Source organism: Ostrinia furnacalis, unplaced genomic scaffold (genome assembly GCF_004193835.3).
Source record: "Ostrinia furnacalis isolate ACB-3 unplaced genomic scaffold, ASM419383v2 OfSCF5186, whole genome shotgun sequence".
Taxonomy (NCBI): domain Eukaryota; kingdom Metazoa; phylum Arthropoda; class Insecta; order Lepidoptera; family Crambidae; genus Ostrinia; species Ostrinia furnacalis.
Genome location: NW_021135425.1, coordinates 280932 through 305483, shown reverse-complemented (window position 1 = coordinate 305483; position 24552 = coordinate 280932). Strand labels below are relative to the sequence as shown.

The 24552-nt window shown below is 35.3% G+C and overlaps 1 protein-coding gene across 1 annotated transcript; it reads left to right on the top strand.

The window, feature by feature from the left end:
- The first annotated feature begins 1961 nt into the window (after nucleotides 1–1961).
- Nucleotides 1962–20963, top strand: kdn (citrate synthase). Its single transcript, XM_028315609.1, has 9 exons — nucleotides 1962–2115; nucleotides 9284–9448; nucleotides 11587–11816; nucleotides 14852–15008; nucleotides 16517–16716; nucleotides 18792–18924; nucleotides 19158–19303; nucleotides 19415–19577; nucleotides 19696–20963. The coding sequence occupies exons 1-9, from the start codon at nucleotides 2071–2073 to the stop codon at nucleotides 19855–19857; spliced, it is 1401 nt and encodes a 466-aa protein (XP_028171410.1). The 5' UTR covers nucleotides 1962–2070; the 3' UTR covers nucleotides 19858–20963.
- The last annotated feature ends 3589 nt before the right edge of the window (nucleotides 20964–24552 follow it).

The window sequence follows — 24552 nt, the reverse complement described above, 5'->3', positions numbered from 1 at the left end:
ACGCTGCACCGCTGCACGAACATTTTGCTGTGTTTTAGGTTTTAGTAAAAAAATTAAGTTCGGATTTAAATGGAAAGTGCTTTAATCCGTGGTTTCGTCTTTGTTTGCACATGACTTTACCGCGATAGCAAATTGCACATCAGCCGGAATGAAAAATGGAGCGTGACCAGATGAAACGCGAACAAATTGGAAATATTACACAAATTAGCACAATCGGGGCGCAGTCTCGTTGGTTGTCCAAATAAATAAAATAAAATTATAAAATTAAACACAAGTATGCGCGACGCATGCCGAAACTAACTAAAATGCGTGCTTACGCTAACTGACTCAGTCAATTTCCCATATACAGGATGGAAACGATAAGTGATCTCACTCGATTATTTCTAAACTATACAAGATATCAATAAACTAGTTACTGATCCTGAAAGTGCTTCATGAGCTCTATCAAACGGTATTAATAATAGGTTACAGAATAAACTGGATCTATCCGAAAATTCAATGTTTCCAGCTTCCATACATTTGGTAAAGTTACATTATTTTAAAAACTACACACATGATATCGTAAAACTGATTACTGATTCTAAAATTTCTTCACAAGCTCTATCCAATGGTATCAATAATAGGTTACAGAATAAACTGGATCTATCCAAAAATTAAATGTTTCCTTCTTCCATACATTTAGTACTACCACAGTGATGACACCCATCTCTTGACAATATTATAGCAAGTAAAGCCTAAAACCAATGTTTTCCACGAATAATTTTAAATAAGAATACAATTTACGAGTTTATTTTAAGAGTTTATTATTAAATAAAAAAAAAATACACTTCTAATATTGTGTCTGGCATACATTTAGTATGGAAGCTGGAAACATTGAATTTTCAGATAGATCCAGTTTATTCTGTAACCTATTATTGGTACCGTTTGAAAGAGCTCATGAAGCACTTTCAGGATCAGTAACCAGTTTTTGAATATCTTGTATAGTTTAGAAATAATCCAGTGAGATCACTTAACGTTTCCACCCTGTAGTTTAATTGCGCCATATTACTTACATAGTCATTGGCGTAATGAATGAAGCATAACTCGTTCTTGCTCTCACTCTTGCTTAGTATGTCCAAGCGAGAAAGATAGCACTAGTCAGTTATAAAATAATGTAAGTCCTACTACGTTGCCAGCGGGCAAGGTCACCCGCCAGCAGTCCTCTATTGCTGGTTTCCTTTAATCTTATCCTTGGTCTCAATCATAATCTTAGAAAAAGTATCCTGTCTTACTACAAAAAAAAAATGTAATATTAATCTGTCTGTCTAATATGGCTTCCATGGTGTATCTGTTACCGGCGCAGTGTGTTTAATCCGGCATTCTATACAGGGTGTTAGGTAATGGGTGGGTACCTATAGCTTCATGGTGGGTACCTTTAAGAATTTTAATTTAACGGAATTTTGACATTTCAGAAGTGTTGCCAACATTAAAACATTCCCACTAAGAATGGAGAGCATTTTTTCACAAATTAAAAAATAATCCTTTCTTGAATTTAAGGTTTCACTTGAAAACCTAAGGCGTAAAAAAGTACTGATCATTTCAAAATAGTTATTTGAATTTTTATTATCATATTTTTGAAGTTACAAAAAACCGACCGAATGAAATCCGAATACAGCAAAACAACTGAGCTACCTTTTAATTAAACGCATATAGCTGAAAATAATGATGAACTCTAGTTGTGATTGTGAGGGTCAAGCAAGGGAGAGGCAGCTGCCTATTAGTTAAGAGGAACCAATACGATTAAGTTGCACTATATTGAGTTCTACATGAGAATGTGAACTTAATCATTTCGCCGGTTCATACCTAACTCAGAGTTTATAAGTAGGTACCTACGAGGTACTGAAATGAAAATGAGATGCAAATGTCATAAATATCACGTGACGGAAAAAATCAACGTCTTTGAGCAACTGACGATAATGTCACGTTCCGTTCCGTTCGTTCACGTTCCGTCCGTCCGACGTCCACTTGCGAATGCGATCGATCGCGAGCTAGGTGGTTGTGTGGTAGTTAGCGCTCGGTGGGATTTTTAACATGGCTCTTTTCAGGATTACTTCAACGAAATTGGTTGAATTGCAGGTAAATAAACCATTTTATATAACATATTTTTAGTTATAATTGCGTGTTGTTGTTATGTGTATTTTATTACAGTGATCTCTTTTTATAACCTTACTCACATTTTGCCTGAAGATATTATGTAATGTGAATAAAAAGTATTAGAGGGTTATTTTTTGTTTACGGTGTCTTCTTCAAATAATTGTGTTGAGGATTATTTAACAAGAAAAAAAAAGTTTGTGTTTTCCCGGTAAATGAGTATTGCTACTAAGCGCTGTGTCGTGTTCGTGTTGTATCTAGCGTCAGTGACCGCGCTGGTGGTAGGTAGGTAGCCTATTTCATTTAAATTTAATAAATTATTGCTTTAAACAAATTAATGTAAATTAAATTTCATTTAGTACTAACAATGTAGATAATTTCTATCAGTGTTTTTACTAGGAACTTCTCCAGGAGTTTTGTGACATAATGTTTAAATTCCCTGTTTATAAATATTTTATCACTACAATGCGTAAAATTACAAGTTCATATAAACCAAGTGTTAAGACTCATTTATTCAAAAATGTGCTTAAGTCAAAATTATAATCCTTCTAAAAAACAAATGCACCTTTGGAATTTTTTGTATTTTAGTGTGCATGAAAGATGTACTTATTAGCTTCATGACCATAATACTAAATCAGATAATTACCTACAATACTTTGATAGGTGTTCATAAATAGCTTATCATTATAATGATGATTGATTTTAAATTTAAACCCATATTAGGTTATTGTCACACTAAACTGTTACAAGTGTTATTTTTATTGTGCCTGCTCACTAGTATTAAAATCATGAATTGGTGAAGTGCTAGATAGGAAATATTCATGTGATGTATTAGGCAATTGCATAAGTATAAATTAAGTTGATTTGAATAAAAAAAAAATTTAAAGATAGTATTAAATTTTTATCTATCACATGACTGACATGATAAAAGTAAAATCATTTCACTGATAATATCAAAGATTCATCATTTGGCCTTAACAATACAAAAAGGATAAAATTGTAGTATAAGTTGGTGGCCTTAGGAAACTTATCTATGTCAGTGTCATGATGGCATTAGCAGCCAGCCCTGCTAGTAACTGTTACCATGATAATCCTAATGAGTGTAATAATTTTGTTGGTATGTTTATTATCAACAAACAACATAAAAGGTATAATATTATGCATCTGAAATTAAATTTGATATATAAAACTAATTACTGATCTTCATCCTTAAAAAGTACTGGTTGAAATTTTGAGAAACAAAGAATTTTATATTTTAGAAAAATAGTTCTGGTAGGTACTTTGATTGAATTAACCAACCATTATGCTGTGTTTGCTGTAATGTATTTTTTAAATGTAAAGATTCAACTTGGGTTTTTAAATTTGGGTCTTATAATTAACTTGTAAGGTTTTCTAAACAATTTATTTAATTAAATGAGTGTATTAAAATTTAATGCCCAATATGCAAGTTGTTGGCCCATAATTTTTTTCCAGTGAAAACTTCCTGCTCTAATGATATTTTTATGTGCATAAAAGGCTGCTTGCTATTTGATTTTAACTACCGCGTGTGTGATGACCTGTTATCAGCAGGGTACGCACGTAGTTCGGAAATCTTCGCAATGACATTCATAGCGTGTCCTCTGCTATGTCCCAGGTCTAAAGATAAACCCAGTCAGGTCATTCTCGCGGGCACACGCCCAAGTGGGGTGGTCGCTTAATGCATAATAGGCATTCTTTTATTTTAATTAATAATAAAACATCATATCAATTGGTCTTTCACATCTACTATTTTGGGAAAGAGCTGGAACTCACTATAGTCCGATTTTTAATTCGACGGAATTCTGACAGCTGTCATTTTTTGACAATTCAGATGTAATAAGCCTTTTTTGCTTAGAATTAATAATAAATAATATTAAATTAAATTTCATCAAGTACAACTTACAAGAATGAACTATTGTTTGTATTGTGAATTCAATGTACACTAATTATTATGTACATTTTAGAGATTAAATAGAAAAAAACATGTTTTTAACACAGTGAAACAACATATTAACATAAACGAAAATATGTATTGATCATCAATCATCATTGTCGTCATCATAATCAACTTGGATTATAAAATTGGCATCTTGTTAAATTGATTATTTTATGAAGCTAAGATTTTATTAACAAAAGGATTTTCATAAAAAAGGTTTGTAACCCATGGATTATTGGGCAGGGATTCCAGTAATAGAAAAATAATTTCCCAATTTTTTTTGTAACTTCCATAATATGATAATAAAAATTCAAATAACCATTTTGAAATGATCAGTACATTTTTAAGCCTTAGTTTTTCAAGTGAAACTTTAAATTCAAGAAAGGATTATTTTTTAATTTGTGAAAATGCTCTCCATTCTTAGTGGGAATGTTTCAATGTTGACAACACTTCTGAAATGTCAAAATTCCGTCGAATTAAAAATCAGAGTTTTACATACTTACGCGGGTAATCGTTAGTTCCTTACTCATTTGATTAATTCATAAACTATTTTGTAGAAATACATCGCACTTCTATGTTCGATACCTACAATACATAGCAGGTAGATAGAACATGATTCAGGGCCGTTAACATACGGCTTCTAACATAATGAACTAAACTGATATCGAAAGGTTTTAATGTGCGTTTTACTCGTATTTATGCTTTTTAAGATGTCATGCGCGGAGAATAGGAACACGTCTTATTATTTATAATGCTAATTTAACTCACTTTACTCGTGCTACCTACTCATTTGTAATTCGGTAAATACCTACTGCTAATTCCTGAAAAACCTACACAGTTTGTACCACGTAGACCTTACGCTACGTAACAAAACGTAAGACGTAAGCACACGTGCGTGAGCAATGGTTTTCTAACTCTTAAGGTGCATACTTACCTACCTACTTGTCGCTACTTTAAGTTGCAGTGTTTGTTAATAAGTTTACTCGTATACTTACATTATTTGTAACTACATACTTACTATCATTCAAGTTACAAAATTCGTACGTGTCGATAAGTCGACCAATTTCTTGTGCGTTTCACAAAATCAAGGTTTAATGTTGTTGGGACTTTTTACGTAAGTAATCTCTTTATCTACTATCAACTTCCATTATCTTATCAAAACTGGAGTCTTGTTGAAAACGTTTGAAGCTTTCTTTCTTTCCATATTCTGATCCACCACACCGACCTGACCGATTTCGGCCAGGGCGACCACTCCGACTCCTAGCTGTCTTGGCGGCGCTGGTGTGCCCGAAGATGGCTTACGTAGCCGATCTTCGCTAGCCGATCTTCGCGGCAAACCCCCTCGCACATTGAGGGCATCTGAGCACGCTGCCGCCAACATAGTAACACCTTGCGAAATGAAATATGACCTATAACCCTTTAATGTAAATGTACTTACTTACCTATACAGATTTTAATCTGTAGTAGTCAGTCTGCCATGAACTATTGGAGACATGATAATGTATGCCTATTACTCTTACAATTACACGTCTGCATACGGGCCCTTGTACACAGGCCATATTTTCGAATCGTTGCCTTTTTCGAGATCACTCGAACGACATCCTTGCAACGAACTTTGCAATAAAAAAAGAAGGAAAATAGGTATTTTTTATTTTGAAAAATTGTTAATTCATAACTGTTTTATTAGCAAAAATAGTAATCATTATCATTTTAGGCCTCATAGCTTCCCATGCCCTGGATGATTACGATTGATGTCAGTAGTTTTGAATTATCTATTGAAAGTGGTTTTTCTAAATGAAAATAATACCCATTAAATGTGGTCCATTACCGAGTAATAGGATGAATAGAAATGATCGTAACTTTATGACAAAACAAACTTTTAAAGAAATAAGTGATGGATGACCTCACATTCTATTCTTTTAACGTGTAGATAAGATTCACTTATCGTCTATTTTACATTTAAATCAAATACCTACTGTCTGTATCATTGTTTTAAACTGAATTCAAAGTAAGGTACTTGATACAAATAAGGCCTACCTAACTTTAAATGCTTATATTTTAATAAATATTAACGCCAATCAACAAAAACAAGGTTAATGAACTTCTTCCATCCTTTAATTTTAGCAATATTACAAAAAATAACACAATTTTTAACTAAATCTCTTCAAAATAAGCAAATTACGAAACCACTGATTTTGGCTTTAATAAATCACCTACACGGAATAAGGCCTACATGATTCAAATGCCTCTAGACCTTAAAATTGAGGTTGTATTAAACAAAATGCGGTCTTATAACATTAAACACGTCGATTTGTTTGCGTTATCAAAATTTTACATACCAAGTAAACAGAAATATACTGTATATCTCCAGATAAACTTAAATTCCACTTATTAAGAATTATACATAAATTATAGATAAAATTAAATATTCATAGTTACAAAATAATGATTCCTTACATATATTATTTAAAAAAATATCAAAAACAAATATTATTATTTTTTTGTATAGGGCTTATTAAAACACCGTGTTCGAATAAGGCCTACACATAAAACCTTTTAAATAAATCAGTTTAGGAATATCATTTAGTCTTAAATTTTTGTAAACAAAATGAGATCTCTATTTTTATTAGAACCAGTGCATAAAAAGGCTTCTGAATCATCTTTACGAACTCCTACACAATCTTTGTGATACCACTAAAAGCAGTCCTTTATGGTCGCATATCTGCTACTTTGTCTTCGAAACAGTCATGATAATACCAGCTTTTATTCTTCTTTCCTTTAGAATTATACATACGGCTTTTTTTTCTTATTTTTTATTGGTTTTGTATTTTTTTTCTTTTTTTTTACAGGGTTTGTAATTTTTTTCGACTCTGTTTTCTTTTTTTTTCTGTGCTGTTAGTAACATTATTATTAAATAAATATTTAGTTACTCTTTTACTCATTTAGTTTATTGAATTTGTCAGTAATCAGGTGTTAACATAAGTATCTAATATGGCCTACCATGCTGAAATAAGGCCTAGGCCTTATTAGATATCTCACTCTTGTTGTCTTTAAAAATTTACAAATAATTCATCTATAGCCAGTAGTAAAAATTAAGGTAATTATTAGCTAGTAAGAAATATTTAGAAACGATTACCAAGAAAAGCTTAATCTAAAACAGCGTCATTTTACAGGAAATTTAAGATAAAATCGCCAGATTTTTATAAGACAGTACGAAATCACCCACCACCTTAGAAGAACGCGTGCCAATTGGTACTGGGATCGTGGATCAGGACGCTCTTGCACTCTACCGGGTTATAGGGCATATGAGTACGTGTCCTTGAAGTATCATCCCGGTTGGATTTATTTATCTGTGTTTTCTGATGTATAGGCCTTATTAGAACGTAGGCCTTATTTGTATCAAGTACCTTAGGTATAACGTGTTTTTATAGTAGAAAACGTGATTTTCATTATATTTCATTATCCATTGGACAGTCATTCAATAAAACAAGGTAAATAGTTTATTCCTTATTGTAATGACTGATAGAAAATATTAAATACGTGTAAAATTATGTATAATCAGGCGAATTCACAGCTTACTGCCATCACTGTCCGTTGCGTAACCGCGTAATTTCAAGGTGATTGTCATTATGTTATGACACAGAAACCACGAAATAGGTAACTGGGTATGCGTATGCTTCAGCTTTATCTTAACGCCCCTTTACTCTCGCTATCGTGTCCCAGTTAATTATATTTTTGTTCGAATATTATTAAAAAAATATCGCCTATTTAATAAGCAGATTATTTTAACTTTTCCTCAAGAGATATTAAGTTACCTAATTGAAGGAAACTGCTTTTCTTGACATTGAATGAGGAATTTCTAATAGGATGGCCTTAGCTTAGTTGTTTTTAGTTTCAGTTCTAGCGCCGTTTCATGAATAAAGAAAACCGCTACTTACGTTTTAGTTGACCTAAAAGGTCGTATTGACACTCGTCACATTGTTTTTGTAGGTAGATCGAACTACGTATTTCTTTTGGTTACAGTAGTAGTCGGAAATGCCGGTAAAATTAAATCTATTAGATACTTATGATAAATTTGTAGAGAGGTCAATTCTGTACATGACATATATTTTAAAAATAACTATCAGGGGGTGATTAGTGATCGATACTGATGCCAAAAATGCAATCAGTAAAAATTTGTCTGTCTGTCTGTCCGTCTGTATGTTCCTTATAGAAACAAAAACTATTCGACGGATTTTAACGAAACTTGGTACAATTATTCTTCATACTCCTGGGCAGGTTATAGTATACTTAGAAATTCCCACGGGAACAGGATTTAGCGGGAAAATCCTTTTGTATGAAAAATCTAAACCGCTTAAGTTAGATGCTTGAAATTTGGCCTGCAGGTACCTTAGTAAACTTAAAGCTTAGTTACAACAGGATATTGCAAAATTCCCACGGGAACGGGAGTTAGCGGGAAAAAACTTTTGTATGAAAAAATCTAAACCGCGTAAGATAGATGAAGGGGGTAAAACGGGATCCACGCGTACGAAGTCGCGGGCGGCCGCTAGTGTTTAAATAAATGGCCTAATTGCAAATTTTCCAATCGGGTTATTCAATTAAAACGCTTCAGATTTAATTGTATTGCTGGCGCTATGAAGTTAATTGGTATTAAACGGTCACCACTGGTTGCGTCGATCAGGTTACCCATTCTATTATCTCCAGCTAAATGATACCATCCGCTCTATTACTGCAGAACCAAATACATACGATACAAACATCACAAAAATATTTTATGAAACAGTCTTAAGTTGTGTATTTATCCTACAAACCTATATGGAATTAGAGGATAATGATGTTAGTGGATCGCCTTGAAGTCGTCCAATGAGGTTTACTTGTTCGCTCCATATCAGCACAAAATAGGAATATCAGCTGGCAAGTAATCGTAGTAAATTACTACTAGTAATCGTTCGTATTTAGTTTTCATTGAGTTGACACCAGGTTTTTCTATAGCCTTACGAAGCACATATAAAATATATGACTGCACTTCCCGTATGTAGTCCAACTACTGTCTGCATTTAAAATGATGCTCTCAGTGTTAACTGAACAAGAATTGAAAGAACAGGTGCCTTTGTTTTATAATAATCAATGATTTTGCTGGTTCGTGACTTAAAAAGTTGTTGCATATTTTAACTTAAAACTATTTCGTTTGTCTAATAGAAAGCATGCCCGACGACATCGATTCTGCTGTCCCGGGGGTTAAGTGCGGAGTCAACCAACCTCAAGAGCGTCCTGCAGGAGAAAATCCCTAAGGAGCAGGAGAAGATCCGCGAGTTCCGCAAGAAGCATGGCTCCACCAAAGTCGGAGAAGTCACTGTTGACATGGTATGTACCTACCTAATATCGACTAGATATAGTTATTTACATTGTTATAAAATTTAGCTGTGACAATTTAGCGGCGAACTTCGTACCGCCCAAGTCTATGTGGGTCATGAGGTGCGATTACATTATCGAAGTTGTCATACAGATCCCTAACTTTTTGTATTATTATAGGTTATAGCCTATGTTCATCAGGGATAATGTAGGAAGGATTCTAATGGTGAAATAATTTTTCAAATCAGTCTTGTAGTTTCGGAGCTAATTCAATGCAAGCAAACAAACAATGAAATCGTGTTTAGGTTAAAAGTTTAAAAATTAATCATTTCATAATTAATACATTGTTTTGCGTTGCCTATACCACCTATACCTACGTCATAGTTATGTGGATGTCTTAATTGACTTTATCTTTAGCCTACATTTTAATTAGGTAAGTAGTGGTGGAAAATACAGTACTTAATTAAGTACACACCTTATATTATTGGATATCTTTTTCACTTGACCAATGCAAACTGAATTAGATGACGGACGGACCCATAGGATGCACTAAATCAGAACCTACGTAGGTATTTCACGAATATAGAACTTTTTAGAGGTGAATAATAATGAAGTAATTGACTATTCTCTAAATTGGTTAGTGTTACATAGTTTTTATGTGGTCTTTATGTAGTATTCGAATTATTAACATGTGATCGTCACACGATGCGTATAACCAACAAACCGAAGAATAAGGTCGAGCTATCAAGTATACAAGTATTCAATAAATAATTATGTGATTCGGTGCAATAATTTCCACAAGAATAGTATTTCCCTGCCAAGTGTCCCAGAAGAAGGTATGGTCCCTTGAATTAGCGACAAATGGAGACTGAAATTCCTTTACGCGATTTCACGCACACGCTAGCCAATTCCATGTCACGATATGATTTAGTTAGCGGATGCACGAACGTGCACGACTGCTTGCATGAAGTTAAAACAGTACCACAGATTACTAATTTAAGTAATTAGGTAGGTACTGTACTTTTAAGTCTTCCATTACAGCACATGATGACTGGAATTGTTGGCGCTTATGTAATCGTGTAATGGCCGCCACGTGAACATGTGAATAGGTTTTACTTTGCACACTGGAATTCACTAGATAACAGATGAGAGTAATAAATGTATCCACTCGACATATCTATGACATCACACTATCAGACTGCAGATGGATAAAGGAGAAAACAAAGTCAAATGATAGTTGTGTATGTGGCGATAACTGTGACATTTCATAAACCACATGGTTCAGTCTTTTCTTAGATCTATTGTTTAACATTAGCCTTTAGATAACGGATGTTTTTAAATTCTCGGTTTATGGAGGTTTGTCACGTGTGTTGATTATTTATTTCTTTTGTTCCGCCAACAGAAAAGCTGCGTTCATTACACATGTCTCACACAGTTCGTACAAACATCAAACAAAGTAATGCCTAACTAAAGATACTCCTACTATGTTCTACCATAGCGAAATAAAAGACTCCTGAGGCGTGTTAAATTTTCCATTCAATACGCGTGACGTCATCCGGCTATCTATAGCATCAACAGTTTACGTAGCATGTTACCGTAACGTTCGCGGAACTTGATGAATTCATAATAAAAAAATTGGCCCCCTCCGCGGGTCAATAACCCACCTTCCTTGTATGCAGGTCTGCAGACTGCAACATGTGCATTTTATGCTAATGGCACATTAAACGCGTATGAATTTGAATATTTAATTGTTATGTAAACTTATTTAGATTTTTCGTCAACGTGTCTATTGATTCTGGGTGGAATAGCTTTGTTCTTATTTAATGATAATATTGTGTAACACATGTACACGGCCAAGACACGTAGAATGTCTCTTCGTGACCAAGTTACCTGAACAATCACGCCATAATGGATAATGGCCAGCTCACTCAACAAACATAAGTATTCGTAAAACAAAGTCCAACCAGTTATATAACGTTCCTACGTCTGAATATACTTAGTTTACCTGCTAATTATTCGTATTCTGACATTTTCAACTTTTACATTTCCATTGTTTGTCTTATAGACCTTATAGTTTACTTATCTCCTGAGTTCTAGTAGGCCTACACCTACCTACACATGTTTTTAAAAACTTAAATTTGTCTTTATAGATGTACGGAGGCATGCGCGGTATCAAGGGTCTGGTTTGGGAAACATCTGTGCTGGACCCCGATGAGGGTATCAGGTTCAGAGGTCTTTCCATTCCCGAGTGCCAACAGCAGCTGCCCAAAGCCAAGGGAGGCGAGGAACCCCTCCCTGAAGGTCTCTTCTGGCTGTTGGTGACCGGAGAAATCCCCACCGAAGCTCAAGTAAAAGCTATCTCCAAGGAATGGGCACAGAGGTTTGTAATTTGTTTGATAATACACACACACACACTATAAAATAATTCTACACTATTGGTTAATTGCTTTTAAAAACATCCTTCGTGCTAACTTAAGTGTACTTTGCATTAGTATCATGCGATTACTTCAACGCATACTGTATTAATGGTCTGATAACATTTTCCTCGTAATTTAGCGTAAAAAATCCCCGTTTCGGTGTGACTAACTAGTCAATTGAACCCTGAATTGCGGTTTACCTTCCAACAAGCATTGAGCACACTTCCGCGTGACGTCTGACTACTCGTAACATCTCGTACCTACTTCCCTGGCGTCACGCCAAAGCAAAAAACCAAATTGAAATATTGAATAGTTGTTTGTATAAATACAAAGTTGTGTCGAGGCGTTACACCGCTGAGTAACTGCATACTTTACGAAGATTCTCTTTAACGTATCAAAATATGTAAGATAAAGTAGTAGGTACTAATTAGTAGAAATAAAAGAGTTTTCATAATTTTACTGATGGTTAGAATTAATATAAGAACAAGTTAGAGAGAACTGATTTTTTATTTACCACTAACTACAAGTTCTGTTTATGAATATCTCATTCTGTAATGAAATAGAGTCATCTTTGAGTATTCTTAATCAAATAATTGGTCTATTAGCTAATTTTATTGAAAATCTCTGTATAGATCAATTAATTGACTATAATAGAGCTTGGCGCCTCAATGTTGATTTAATTAAAGTTATCTAGCCTTCAGAAAACAATTCAGTTAAAGATAGCATTTATAGCCTGACCAGGAACATAAAAACCCTCGCCATGTTGCGGAAAACTAATGGTACTAATTTTCTTTTAATGGCAACAGTAACTGAAAACTTCATTGTCATGTCACCCTGCATGTCAGTCTATTGCTGTCAAAGTGTAAACAAACTTTATTTTAAATGTGCGCAATTGATTTTGTGAATTAAATTGCTAAAATCTTTTTATAGTCGTGAAAGAAAAGTGGTTTACAATGTGTTAAAGTGTTTGTCGAAGAGAAATACTAAGGGTTCGGACAATATTTTCATTGAATAATGTTTCCGACAAAGGTTGTCAAATTGACTGACATGTTTATCACACAGTACAGTCCACTATGAAAATAAGCTGTGGTTTGTTTCAACTACCTATTTTAAAAAAAATTGTCACTTTCTAAGTGTTGAATTTTATGGAATTGGGAAAGAAGTACCGAGTTTGAAGCGTTCATGAGCAGACATTGCAGTTGAATATTCCAGTTTTAGTTCTCTATCCTTGCGAAAAATCAATTTATTGGTGTATTACAATCGATTATTGAAGTTATTGTCAGCTAAAACTTCTTGCTTCATTTTGGAAATAATGATTTCTGTCAACTAACCAAACTACTGCAACAGCGCTAGATCGCTTATGAAGAATATCTAAGTCGCACTAAAGTAAGGTGTACGGATGCAGTATGGTTAAGTTCAATATAGCAAGGGTTATTTAATGCCAAAATCGCGAAATCTTTGCGTAGTACGTATACATCGATGATGTTTTGTATGTAAATAATTCAAAACAAAACTCTTTTTTTCTCTTAACTCCAGGGATAGATTTCAATGCAATTCGGTTTACACATTAGTATTGGCCTGAGGAACAAAATGCACTATGGGTTGATTCTGGGCAGCACTTGGTCCAGACCCTGTCACCATCCTTTGTTACCTATAATAATATTTTCTCGTTAATTTATGAAAATATCAAATTAGCCCGTAATCCTGAATCCTGATACATAAAGTTAGCCTATTAATTAACACAGGTACGACTGTACTCAGTGTTGCACTATCAAATGCAATTGAAGCGCCTCTATGCCAGGGTTTTTATGTTGCTGGTCAGGCTATAACTAAGAATAATGAAATGCAACTGTCAATATCGTCATGCTGATAATAAGTATTTAAGGTATTAATAACTTCACTGCATTAGGTAGATAAAACACGCATGTGTTCATGCATCATATCAGACAGGGTATAATTAATTCATTTCTCACCTTATCACCACACTATCTGGCAGACAACATCGTTTATTTCGTATCTATTTTCTAATCTGCAACAGGAGCAAAAAGGCCGTTAGTTTTAGTTTATTATACGTGTTCCCTTGAGACCGTTTGGAATCACATCTTTTTGAACAGCTTGAAATCACCTTCAAGATTTAAATGTCCCAAGGTTAATTTATACTTGACTCTGCAAACATTCGTGTTATCACAGTCATCTGGTTAAGTTTACTGGCTAATTGGACGCCTGTTTATTTAACACAGCATTCACTTAAATTCCTGAAGGACTAATAGCGAAGTCATTGAGCGCAACGTATCACTAAATTAAAGCATCACTTGGCCGAGTCTTGGTCAATCATCTTCAAGAACTGACTTAATTCGCCAAATTGTTAAACGCTAGTGATTCTAGTTCTATTTAACTGCGACACGTTGTACAGTTCAAATTTAACCGACGACCCGGACGCTTAGTTTCCTTTCAGCTTGTATAATTCGGTAATTAAAAGTTGTTATTCTCATTTAAGGTAAAGTGAGGATGTGAATGTATGTTTGGTACTCTTTTCAAGCTTAAACCTTAAACTAACTTACTTTCTGTGACCGACCAACATTATTATTGATGAGAAAGAATAGTTTTCACATATGTAATGTATTTTCTCATAATTATATGGGTTTACCTCTCAAGCCCATCTTTCCAGTGTGAAGAGGGTAGTTGCCTCTGTTAAATTAAAGAGGGTCGTGCTCGTGCAGGAAAGTGAGAGACTTCTGATGATGATGATGATGATGACAGTCACGGATCTACGATTTTTTCTTACCGGGGCCCAATCTTATTGTGGCTCATGAGTTTCATTTTGATGTCTGACTTATAAATAAAATAACGCGCTTTGTACGTACGATACGGGGTGCTTTGTAGAACTATTTTTCTCACAAAGCGCCCTCTTTCTTTCCATTATTTTGGCCCTGGGTTTATCCCCCTAGATCCGCGACTGGATGTTGATGAGACGGGTAAAACACCATTGTGGTTCTAGGGCCGAGCTGCCGGCGCATGTGGTGACCATGCTCAACAACATGCCCAGCAAGCTGCACCCCATGTCTCAGTTTTCTGCCGCCGTCACCGCCCTCAACAGCGAGTCACAGTTCGCCAAGGCATACTCCGAGGGCGTGCACAAGTCCAAATACTGGGAGGTAAGCATTAAAACCTTTTTTAGCTCGTTGAACTTGGAGTTCCAAGTTGTTCAGTTGAACACATACAAAAAACTCTACGCATGCCTCTTTTCTTCTACACTAATATTATAAAGAGGAAAACTTTGTTTGTTTGTTTGGTTGTTATGAATAGGCTCAAAAACTACTGGACCGTTTTTAAAAATTCTTTCACCATTCGAAAGCTACATTATTCACGAGTAACATAGGCTAAATTTTATTTTGGAAAAAAATAGGGTTCCGTAAAATATGTAGATAATGTAGACCACGCGCGCGAAGCCGCGGGCGGAAAGCTAGTATTTGATAAAGACAAAAAAGTTAAATCTTTAAGCGTATGGTAACCAGAACCAGACACGAATGGAATTAGGATCCTCAATACGCGAATTTTTGTCACTTTCCCTTTGTCTTAAGTTTCGTAACCAAATTGCAATACAATTGAGGGCGGCTGCTTTCTAAAATACATACATGTGCATACATGTATGCAATTTTCGCAACGTCCGTGTTTTTAGTGTCCTTCCTTAAATACATGGTTATTAGTAAAACACAAAACACAACATCACACCATAAGCAACAATAATTTTGTTCTACGAGTTTACATAACAATAAATATTTTACAAGTTTTTATGGTACTGTTTATAGCTTCAATCACACCAACGGTTGAAGGATAAGACAAACGGTAAGGTATTTGGTACATAAATAACACATGAAAAAACAACCTTACTTCTTTAATATACTAAAGAAATCTGCGCCACTTGTTGTCAGTACGAGGCCGTGTCGCAAATACTACCTAACATGAATGAAAGCCAAGGCTGCTGAATACCAGTGGACATGAGAGAGGGATACAATGAATGCACAAAACAATACAAATTGTTCTTTCTTTCCTCAAACACTATAATCCGGGCCTCTTCAAGGCGAGAGTGAATAGGCACAGCATAGCAAGGCAGGTATGTCCATCCTAGACTGCATCTCTTGTGGTCATAACCTGGTCTGTTCTGCATTTAAAAAAGTCAAAAAGAGTACATTAAGACCACTCGTATTCTGTAGACATGATGATGATACAGTGCACGCACAAAACAATACAACCCGATCGAGCTAATTGCGCACCACGCTAGAATACGTTTCTCCCTCCCACTTACCAGAGCGTCGAGGTGACGACACGCAGGGCCGTAGCTAGGGTCGAATTTGAGGTAGGGCAGCATTAGTTACAGGTAGGGCGGAAGTAAAAAAATTATCATAATTGATCTGCCGTCGAAACACGGGCTCCTAAATCAATCACCATGTATATCACCATCATGTGAATAGTTATTCGTAGACAAATAATTACTGTGACAGTGCATGAGCATGGATCTAAGAACTATTGCACTAGGGCATTATGGTTTCAAGGTAGGGCATTGCCCCACAATGCCCCCCCCTAGCTACGGCCATGACGACACGGCTGCCTGTTGCTCAGTTAACTCGACCGGGTTGTACAAATTTTGATTGTTTTCCACCAGTACGTATACGAGGACTCGATGAACCTGATCGCGAAGCTGCCCGTGATCGCCGCGACCATTTACCGCAACACATACCGCGACGGCAAGGGCATCGGCGCCATCGACGACAACAAGGACTGGTCGGCCAACTACTGCACCATGCTCGGCTTCGAGGACCAACAGTTCACGGAGCTGATGCGTCTCTACCTCACAATCCACAGGTACCTACCACGTCATGTTCTATACCAGCAGGCCGAGGATGCGTGCCACGATATACTTGTCGAGGCTTTTTATCGGTTCCATACATTTTTCGTCTAAATTCGATAAGATTTTATCATGACGCGCATCCTAGGCCTACAGGGCTTCCCAAACTTTTTTACACTGTGACGCCCTTGGGAAATTGCCATTTTTATGTGATGACGCCATCCTGTGGGGCTTCCCAAATACCCTGTTCTATATCTTTGTTTTTCACCCTCATCCGCTTTGCACTGGTTAAGTCGATCCTAAACATCTAACTCCTATGTTCTTCTGTTAATTTCGGATCCAATGATAGCTCAACTTTCCCCCGGGACAATCTTGGCCTTCACTGGTTGGGTTTTATTGGCAAGCTGTAGATCCTGGCTAGACAGCAGTCGCAGCAGGAACGAGAATATTCTATTCACGTTACCCTACGCTTTTACTCGCATACAGCAACGAGCAGTTCTTAAAATAAGCTTCTGTTATGTCACCACTTAAGCAATTGCACAATGTTTGCCAATAATACTTACCAGCTATATTAAACCTTTCAAGGCAATTTTGTGTGTTTATTTTTTGCTAGTAACTTTTATGTATCCTCTAAGTACTTAAACAAAATACATCATGTAGGTAATACTTTTATTTCAATTTTGTCCTTTATGATAATGCTTGTTTTTTTTTTTATAATTTAATCATTACCAAATTGAATATTCAAAAAAATAAACAAAACACCAATTCGTTCAATATATTTGGCTAAACAGTTGAAGCTTGGCGAATGTTCGTGTAATTTGCAAAATGCGAAACGTTTCTTAAAAAAAACTTTTAAAACTGAGCTCATTGAAATGTTCAATTTAGCGTGACATTGGAGCATGCAAAAGGCTTTATGATTTGTCCCCATTTCCATAACAAAGCCCAAGTGCTGTGATCGCTGGCCGGTCATCGCTGACGCTGTAAAGAATTTAAAACTTCCTGCATGACCGTCATTCTACTCCATTGCAAGCGTGTTGTTATGTGCCACATTGGTGCTAATGTAGATGTTGACGATTTTTGCTTGGCGAAATTATGTTCCATTGTGATCTAACAGCTTTGTCCTTCAGTGTCATTGAATACAGGGTTGCCAATACGATTTGTGCTGTTCGTTGAGTAATATTATTAGCCTTGCATAATGGATTTAGTTTGGAACACCTGTGACAGGTTTGGAACACCTGGTCGGATGAATCTGTAATCGATCCTCAATCTAGATTATATTAATCGTAATCAATATTCGTAACAAAAGTGAGGTTGACTTCATTTTAAAAGTATTATGATGACCATCTGTACCTCTAGTAGGAAAAACTTTCGAGTTCGTTTCGTTGCGTATTCAAAGTGTCATCGAAAAATTTTGTATGAAAAATTAAACAGCGCCCCCTATATTATAGCCGCCCTAGGGGGCGCTGTTTAATTTTTCATACAAAATTTTTCGATGACACTTTGAATACGCAACGAAACGAACTCGAAAGTTTTTCCTACTAGAGGTACTGAATTTGTCTGTAGACAAACCAAGCTGTGTCCATTAATTTTTATTTATTGCACTCAGAAGCTAACAAAACATCTTGGTGCAACATTATCATGGTTATTTTATACTTGTTGAATTATTGAATAAGTAGTTTAAAATTCAACAACTAGTCAATAAATAATTCATCAAGAAAAGTCTGGTCTTGTCTAGACTCCTTCCTTACATACATACGGTGTGCTCGCGTTTCAGACAGCTCGTTTTAGACCAAAAACTGGTGAACACTAGACTTACGTAATTTTATAAAATCTGAAAGTTTGTCAGCGTATGCTCCCAATATAGGTTAGAATGTTGGTGCATCATGAAGTTTGGGTCATCGTGGCTTTGGCAGAAAAAAAATTGGCAAGGAGTTGGAACTGTCAAAACTGCCTGGCTGATGAGGAAACTATTTCTAATTATTGTCCAAATAACATAAAAATCAGCTTTTATGGTAGACGTAGGTCTGGCGTTCACTAGTTCTTAGTCTATTTGTCATGTTGTTTGTTTGACACTGGTTTGTTTTGTCCCCAGTGACCACGAGGGTGGCAACGTGTCGGCGCACACCACGCACTTGGTGGGCTCCGCCCTCAGCGACCCCTACCTGTCGTTCGCCGCCGGCCTCAACGGTCTCGCCGGCCCCCTGCACGGACTGGCCAACCAGGAGGTAATTAAAAAAAAATATGCTCAGAAATAACAGCCGAATATATCAACCGAATTAAAAACCTCTTTAGTTGAAGTACCTAGGTTAAAAATAAGATTTAGAATAGGATAAACCACCACTATTGTAATAAAGATCGATGTGACTGCTTCTACTCCTTAATGAGGTATAAAAAGAATTAAACTGATTCCAAAACTTCAAGTCAATCACTACTAAAGGGATGTCTTGCTTTTTGTTAGGTGCTCGTCTGGTTAGAGAAACTTCGCAAGCAAGTTGGCGACAACTTCACAGAGGAAGGCCTGAAAGAGTTCATCTGGAAGACGCTCAAGTCTGGACAAGTTGTGCCTGGATACGGACATGCTGTACTTAGAAAGACTGACCCCAGGTAATAATTTTTCATTCAATGACATTTTATAGAACTGGACCGAACAATTTTTAAGTATGTAATACAAAATAGTGACTGTTTTTGACATTGTGTTGTCTTGTAATTTCATAGATACACATGCCAGCGTGAATTCGCCCTGAAGCATCTGCCCAACGACCCTCTGTTCAAACTGGTGGCTGCCGTCTACAAAGTGGTTCCCCCGATCCTCACTGAGCTCGGCAAGGTCAAGAACCCGTGGCCCAATGTAGACTCTCACTCTGGAGTTCTCTTACAGGTATGTCTTGTCAACGAGTCAAAACCATTTTTAAAATTAGAAAGTACTTTCTTTTGTCTTTTATTATTTGTTGTAAAGCACATTTAGGTTAAGTAATAATGTAATGATGTTTTTACAGTATTACGGCCTGAAAGAAATGAACTACTACACCGTGATGTTCGGCGTTTCCCGCGCGTTGGGAGTGCTGGCGCAGCTGATCTGGTCGCGCGCCCTCGGCCTGCCCATCGAGCGGCCCAAGTCCCTCAGCACCGAGCTGCTAATCAAACAGCTTGGCAAGTAAATCATCCCCTACAAACAATCAAAGGGCTTAGAATCACCATGATTCCTTCTGTTTGATTCACACAAAACACCAATAGTCAATTTATATTTTGTGAAGTGTAACGAGAAAAATCATCGACCGAAATTGTTTAAATTGAATTTTTAACTTATTTTTGTATCTTAGTATTAAGCGTAAGTGATGCATTTTTTTATCGCGTTATTTATGTATAAATATTTTGATGTTGTGTATATTTTAAATCAATTATGATGCTTTTGTGTACTTATTTCTGTGATGATAATTTATTATTTATTATGTAAATGTTGGTTAACCTTATTAATTGTTGTCCATGATCGAAGTAATGTATAAAATCGAACAAATTGACTAATATGGTGGTGTGATTCAACACGGTCCTCACATAGTCACCCAGATCCGCAAACCATGAACAAGTGGGCTGATGTAGAACACTTAATAGCAATTGAAAAGTATGTTGAGAAACACTTTGTAATGTGGCTAATAATTACAAATTTTTAGTAGAATTATTATAAAATCACATTTACAGTGAATACTGATTTATTGTACTTAGTTACAATGGTAGGTCAATTGTAACAGTAAAGTAGATTTTACAATAGGAAAGGCCTAGTAAGTTAGATGAGTGAGTACTTCTATAAACAAAGCAATGTCATACTTCGTTATACTTTCCCTTTTCACTATGGTATATTTTCTTCAGGAAGCACTAGCTATACTTTAATTTAGTTTCAAGTTACCAAAGTATTTACATGTATAATGTACCTAACGGATACACTATTATTGTTGATTTGTGAAATAGTTCTATGTTGGGTAGCCATTATTATCTATAAGACCCAGAATTATAGTCGACATCATTTTGCTTGTTGATATAACTTAGATATTTATTATCATGAACCCTCATTTTGTTTCATTAGCGAAGCACATCCATATTTATTTGAACATTAATTTAGTAGTTTTTCGACAGTATGTATGGATTTGCTGAGTAAAGTGTGGACGTTAATTTATTAATTAAATATGTGACGGTGCCACATTTCTGTAGCTGTAACAGCATCGCATTCAATAATTGACAATACTAAAATAAATTGGTACGGTGTAGTGTACTTATTTGTTTTATTTACCCATCTAGGTGTACCTCTCTTTATACAGTGTGTCCGGGCTTGTAGTGATCAAACTTTAAGGGCAAAATCTAGGGACAATTTTATCGATAAAAATACTTCAAATTTGGGGCCTGACCCATTTCTCGAAAAATTACATCGATTTAAGTTTTTAATTTTTAGTTTACACCTCGTCTTTAAAAAACAAGTGAAAGCGTGGGTAGCTTAACATTAATAGGCAAATATTTTATATCATGCGATAGCCAATAAAATTATCTATTAGTTGAAGAAGAAAGCAGACACAAGTTTTATACATTTTATGGGAGTAAGAATGGATTGAATTAGAAAAATACATTACTTTTTTCACTTCTTTTTCAGTTATTTTCCAACACAAGGAAAACCAGGTCGTTAAGGTATGTTTTATTTGCATTGTATTTTTAGTATTTGAGCTATTCTACAAAACGAATGTAAATTTATTAGTCTACGTTTATTAGTTTCGACGTAATTGTTGAACAAAGATACCCCTTCCCAGCGGTTTCCATAGTAATCGGAATAGGTTGTGTGATTCTTTCAGGCAGTGCATTTTCGCATGTCGCGTGCGCTATGGAAACCGCTGGGAAGGGTTATCTTTGTTCAACAATTACGTCGAAACTAATAGACGTAGACTAATAAATTTACATTCGTTTTGTAGAACAGCTCAAATACTAATAATACAATGCAAATAAAACATACCTTAACGACCTGGTTTTTCTTGTGTTGGAAAATAACTGAAAAAGAAGTGAAAAAAGTAATGTATTTTTCTAATTCAATCCATTCTTACTCCCATAAAATGTATGAAATTTGTGTCTCTTTTCTTCTTTTACTAATAGATAATTTTATTGGCTATCGCATGATATAAAATATTTGTCTATTAATGTTAAGCTACCCACGCTTACACTTCTTTTTTAAAGAAGAGGTGTAAACTAAAAATTAAAAACTTAAATCGATGTAATTTTTCGAGAAATGGGTCAAGCCCCAAATGTGAAGTATTTTCATCGATAAAATTGTTCATAGATTACGCCTTTAAAGTTTGATCACTACATGCCCGGACACACTGTATAATATTTTTTTGGGACCCCACACAGGCCACATACGACACAATTGTCAGCGACACTATTTACACATTTTTTGATAGGAAAATGTCTTCTTGCATACCCGCCAGCGCAGATAGTTAAGTTTGGGGCTCTCCCTACTAGTAAAGCAGGGGTTTCCCACTTAAACCCTGTTTCTTAAACCCTTAAACAGTTTCCTGCGTGGACCAGGCGAGTCGGGAACGCGGGACTTCATCGGTAAACCTCGTTCAGTACGGCCCTACCAACGACCGAGAACATTCATAATGTGAGACGTTTTTGGCTTAACAATCTGTAGTATCATAAGTACTACATTACTATCATAAGTAACAAAAAGTTAATAATAGCCGAATGGAAAGTAACAATTTTATTTTTGCATTTTTACAGGAATACAGCGTATGAAAGTAAACAGAATTTTATGAAGTGTCGGAAGAAGCATGAGTAAATTTTTTTAAGACAGTGAATACAGCAAACAAATTAAATAAGAAGAAGCAGTGTACCTTGTCATTACTATTTATTTCATAGTACCTATAACATATTTTTTTACATATTACATAACAGTGAATGAACTGCCAAATAGTATTTTATTTATTTTCCATCTAAAGTTGTAGATGTTGCTGTGTCTAATTAATTATTTTCTCGTTTAACGATTGAAAAATTAACTAAAGTTCCTTATTTAACACATTCTTAGCTGTAAAGAAAGATTTCAAAGATATCTAATTCGCAATCAACATGGCATTTGCAAGTTTTTATGTTCTTTCGTTGTCCGAGGTAGGTATGTATTAGAGGAAAAATTTCAAGGTAATGTTTACAGCAGTGGGTGACACGAAACCTTGATGAAAACGACTACTCATTTAGTCTTATCTTAAAAAGTCATGATGTTTTTTTAACACGTTTTACTTAGGAATTAATTGATGCCTTAAACAGAACTATTTAAATTACCAATAGTAATTTCAATCTGGTATTGATATTTAATTAGAATTTTGAATTGAATTAAAAGATTTCTATTCTATTGTGATAGGGCAGGTAGGCTAAAAATAATAACTGCTGTTCTATTGAGGGAAACATAATCTGCAAAGGGATATTAAAGTAAAATCATTTACACTTCATTTAAAATATTTTTATTTGAAATCAAACGTTAGCTATAGGTATTTAGTTATGTATTAACAAAAAATATATGCATCTATGTACTGTGAAAATATGTATATTATTGCGGTATTACAAATAAATACAGGATGTTATGGACAAGTTGGCAAAGAAACTTAAACAATACATTATTTAAATACATACTTAGTTACTTTGTTAAATTACATTAGGTTTATTTGAAAACTAGTTATAGGTATACCCTAAAAATACCTATAATAACCTTACAGAAAATTCTATCTAATAAGGGGGCGTCCATAAATTACGTGAGACAATTTTGGCTATTTTTCAATATCAGTTAACAATTAGTCTAATTATTGTTCCTTTCTACATAATCTAGCAAAATCGATTTTGATAAAAAAAACTTGTTTTATATTTTTCTTAATTTCGTCATTTATTCTGCATTTTAGTATTCACACATGCAGACGAGCATTGTTAGTTTTATTTGTTTAGACGGTATAGAATGAAATGTCATTATCATCATAGAAAATATAATTTTTTAGGGTCCCGTAGTCCTGACAAGGAACCCATAGTTTCGATATGTCTGTCTGTCCGAGGTTTTGCTTGGAAACTATTGGCACTAGAGAGATGTAATTTTGTGGAGTTATGTAATTATATTAATCACGCCGACAAAACGGTAGAATAAAATTTTTAAAAAACATTTTTTTAGGGTAGCTCCCCTACATGTAAAGTGGGGATGAATTTTTTTTCATCTTCTACACCATCGTGTAGGATATCGTTGGATGACTTGGGGGTTTCAAAGACTATTTTTCGATTTAGGGATCCGTTTGCAAACTATTAAAGTTTAAAGTGCCAATTTTTGTTCGAGCAGGGCGTCCCCCCCCTCTAAAAACTAGACTGTTGGCTTGAAAAATTTGGATAAATTCATAATAATACTGCTTTTTATGAACTTTCAAGAAAACTATAACGGTTAGGGTAGGTCAGTTAGTTTAAGAGTAATACGGCCGAATACTGAAACACTACTCAAATCTGTCACTCAGCTGACGGGCTCCTAAATTTAAGTTTCCTTCAATTTTAAATGGTATTCTCAAACGCTACTCAACGGATTTGAAGCCGTGATCAGAGCCCCGATTACGGTAACTTATAACGTCAACAATCCAGACACGCTTCTCGATTCTGCGATACGATTGGTCGTTCAACAGCGTACGTCAGCTGTTTTGACCAATCGTATTGCAGAATCAGAAACGCGTCTGGATTGTAGACGTTAAAAGTTACCGTAATCGGGGTGCTGCTAAGCAGCTCTCAAATGTTTACATAATGGCAACATTTACCAAAAAAAGTATGTTTTCATTTACACAAATGATAACTTTACGTGTCTTTTA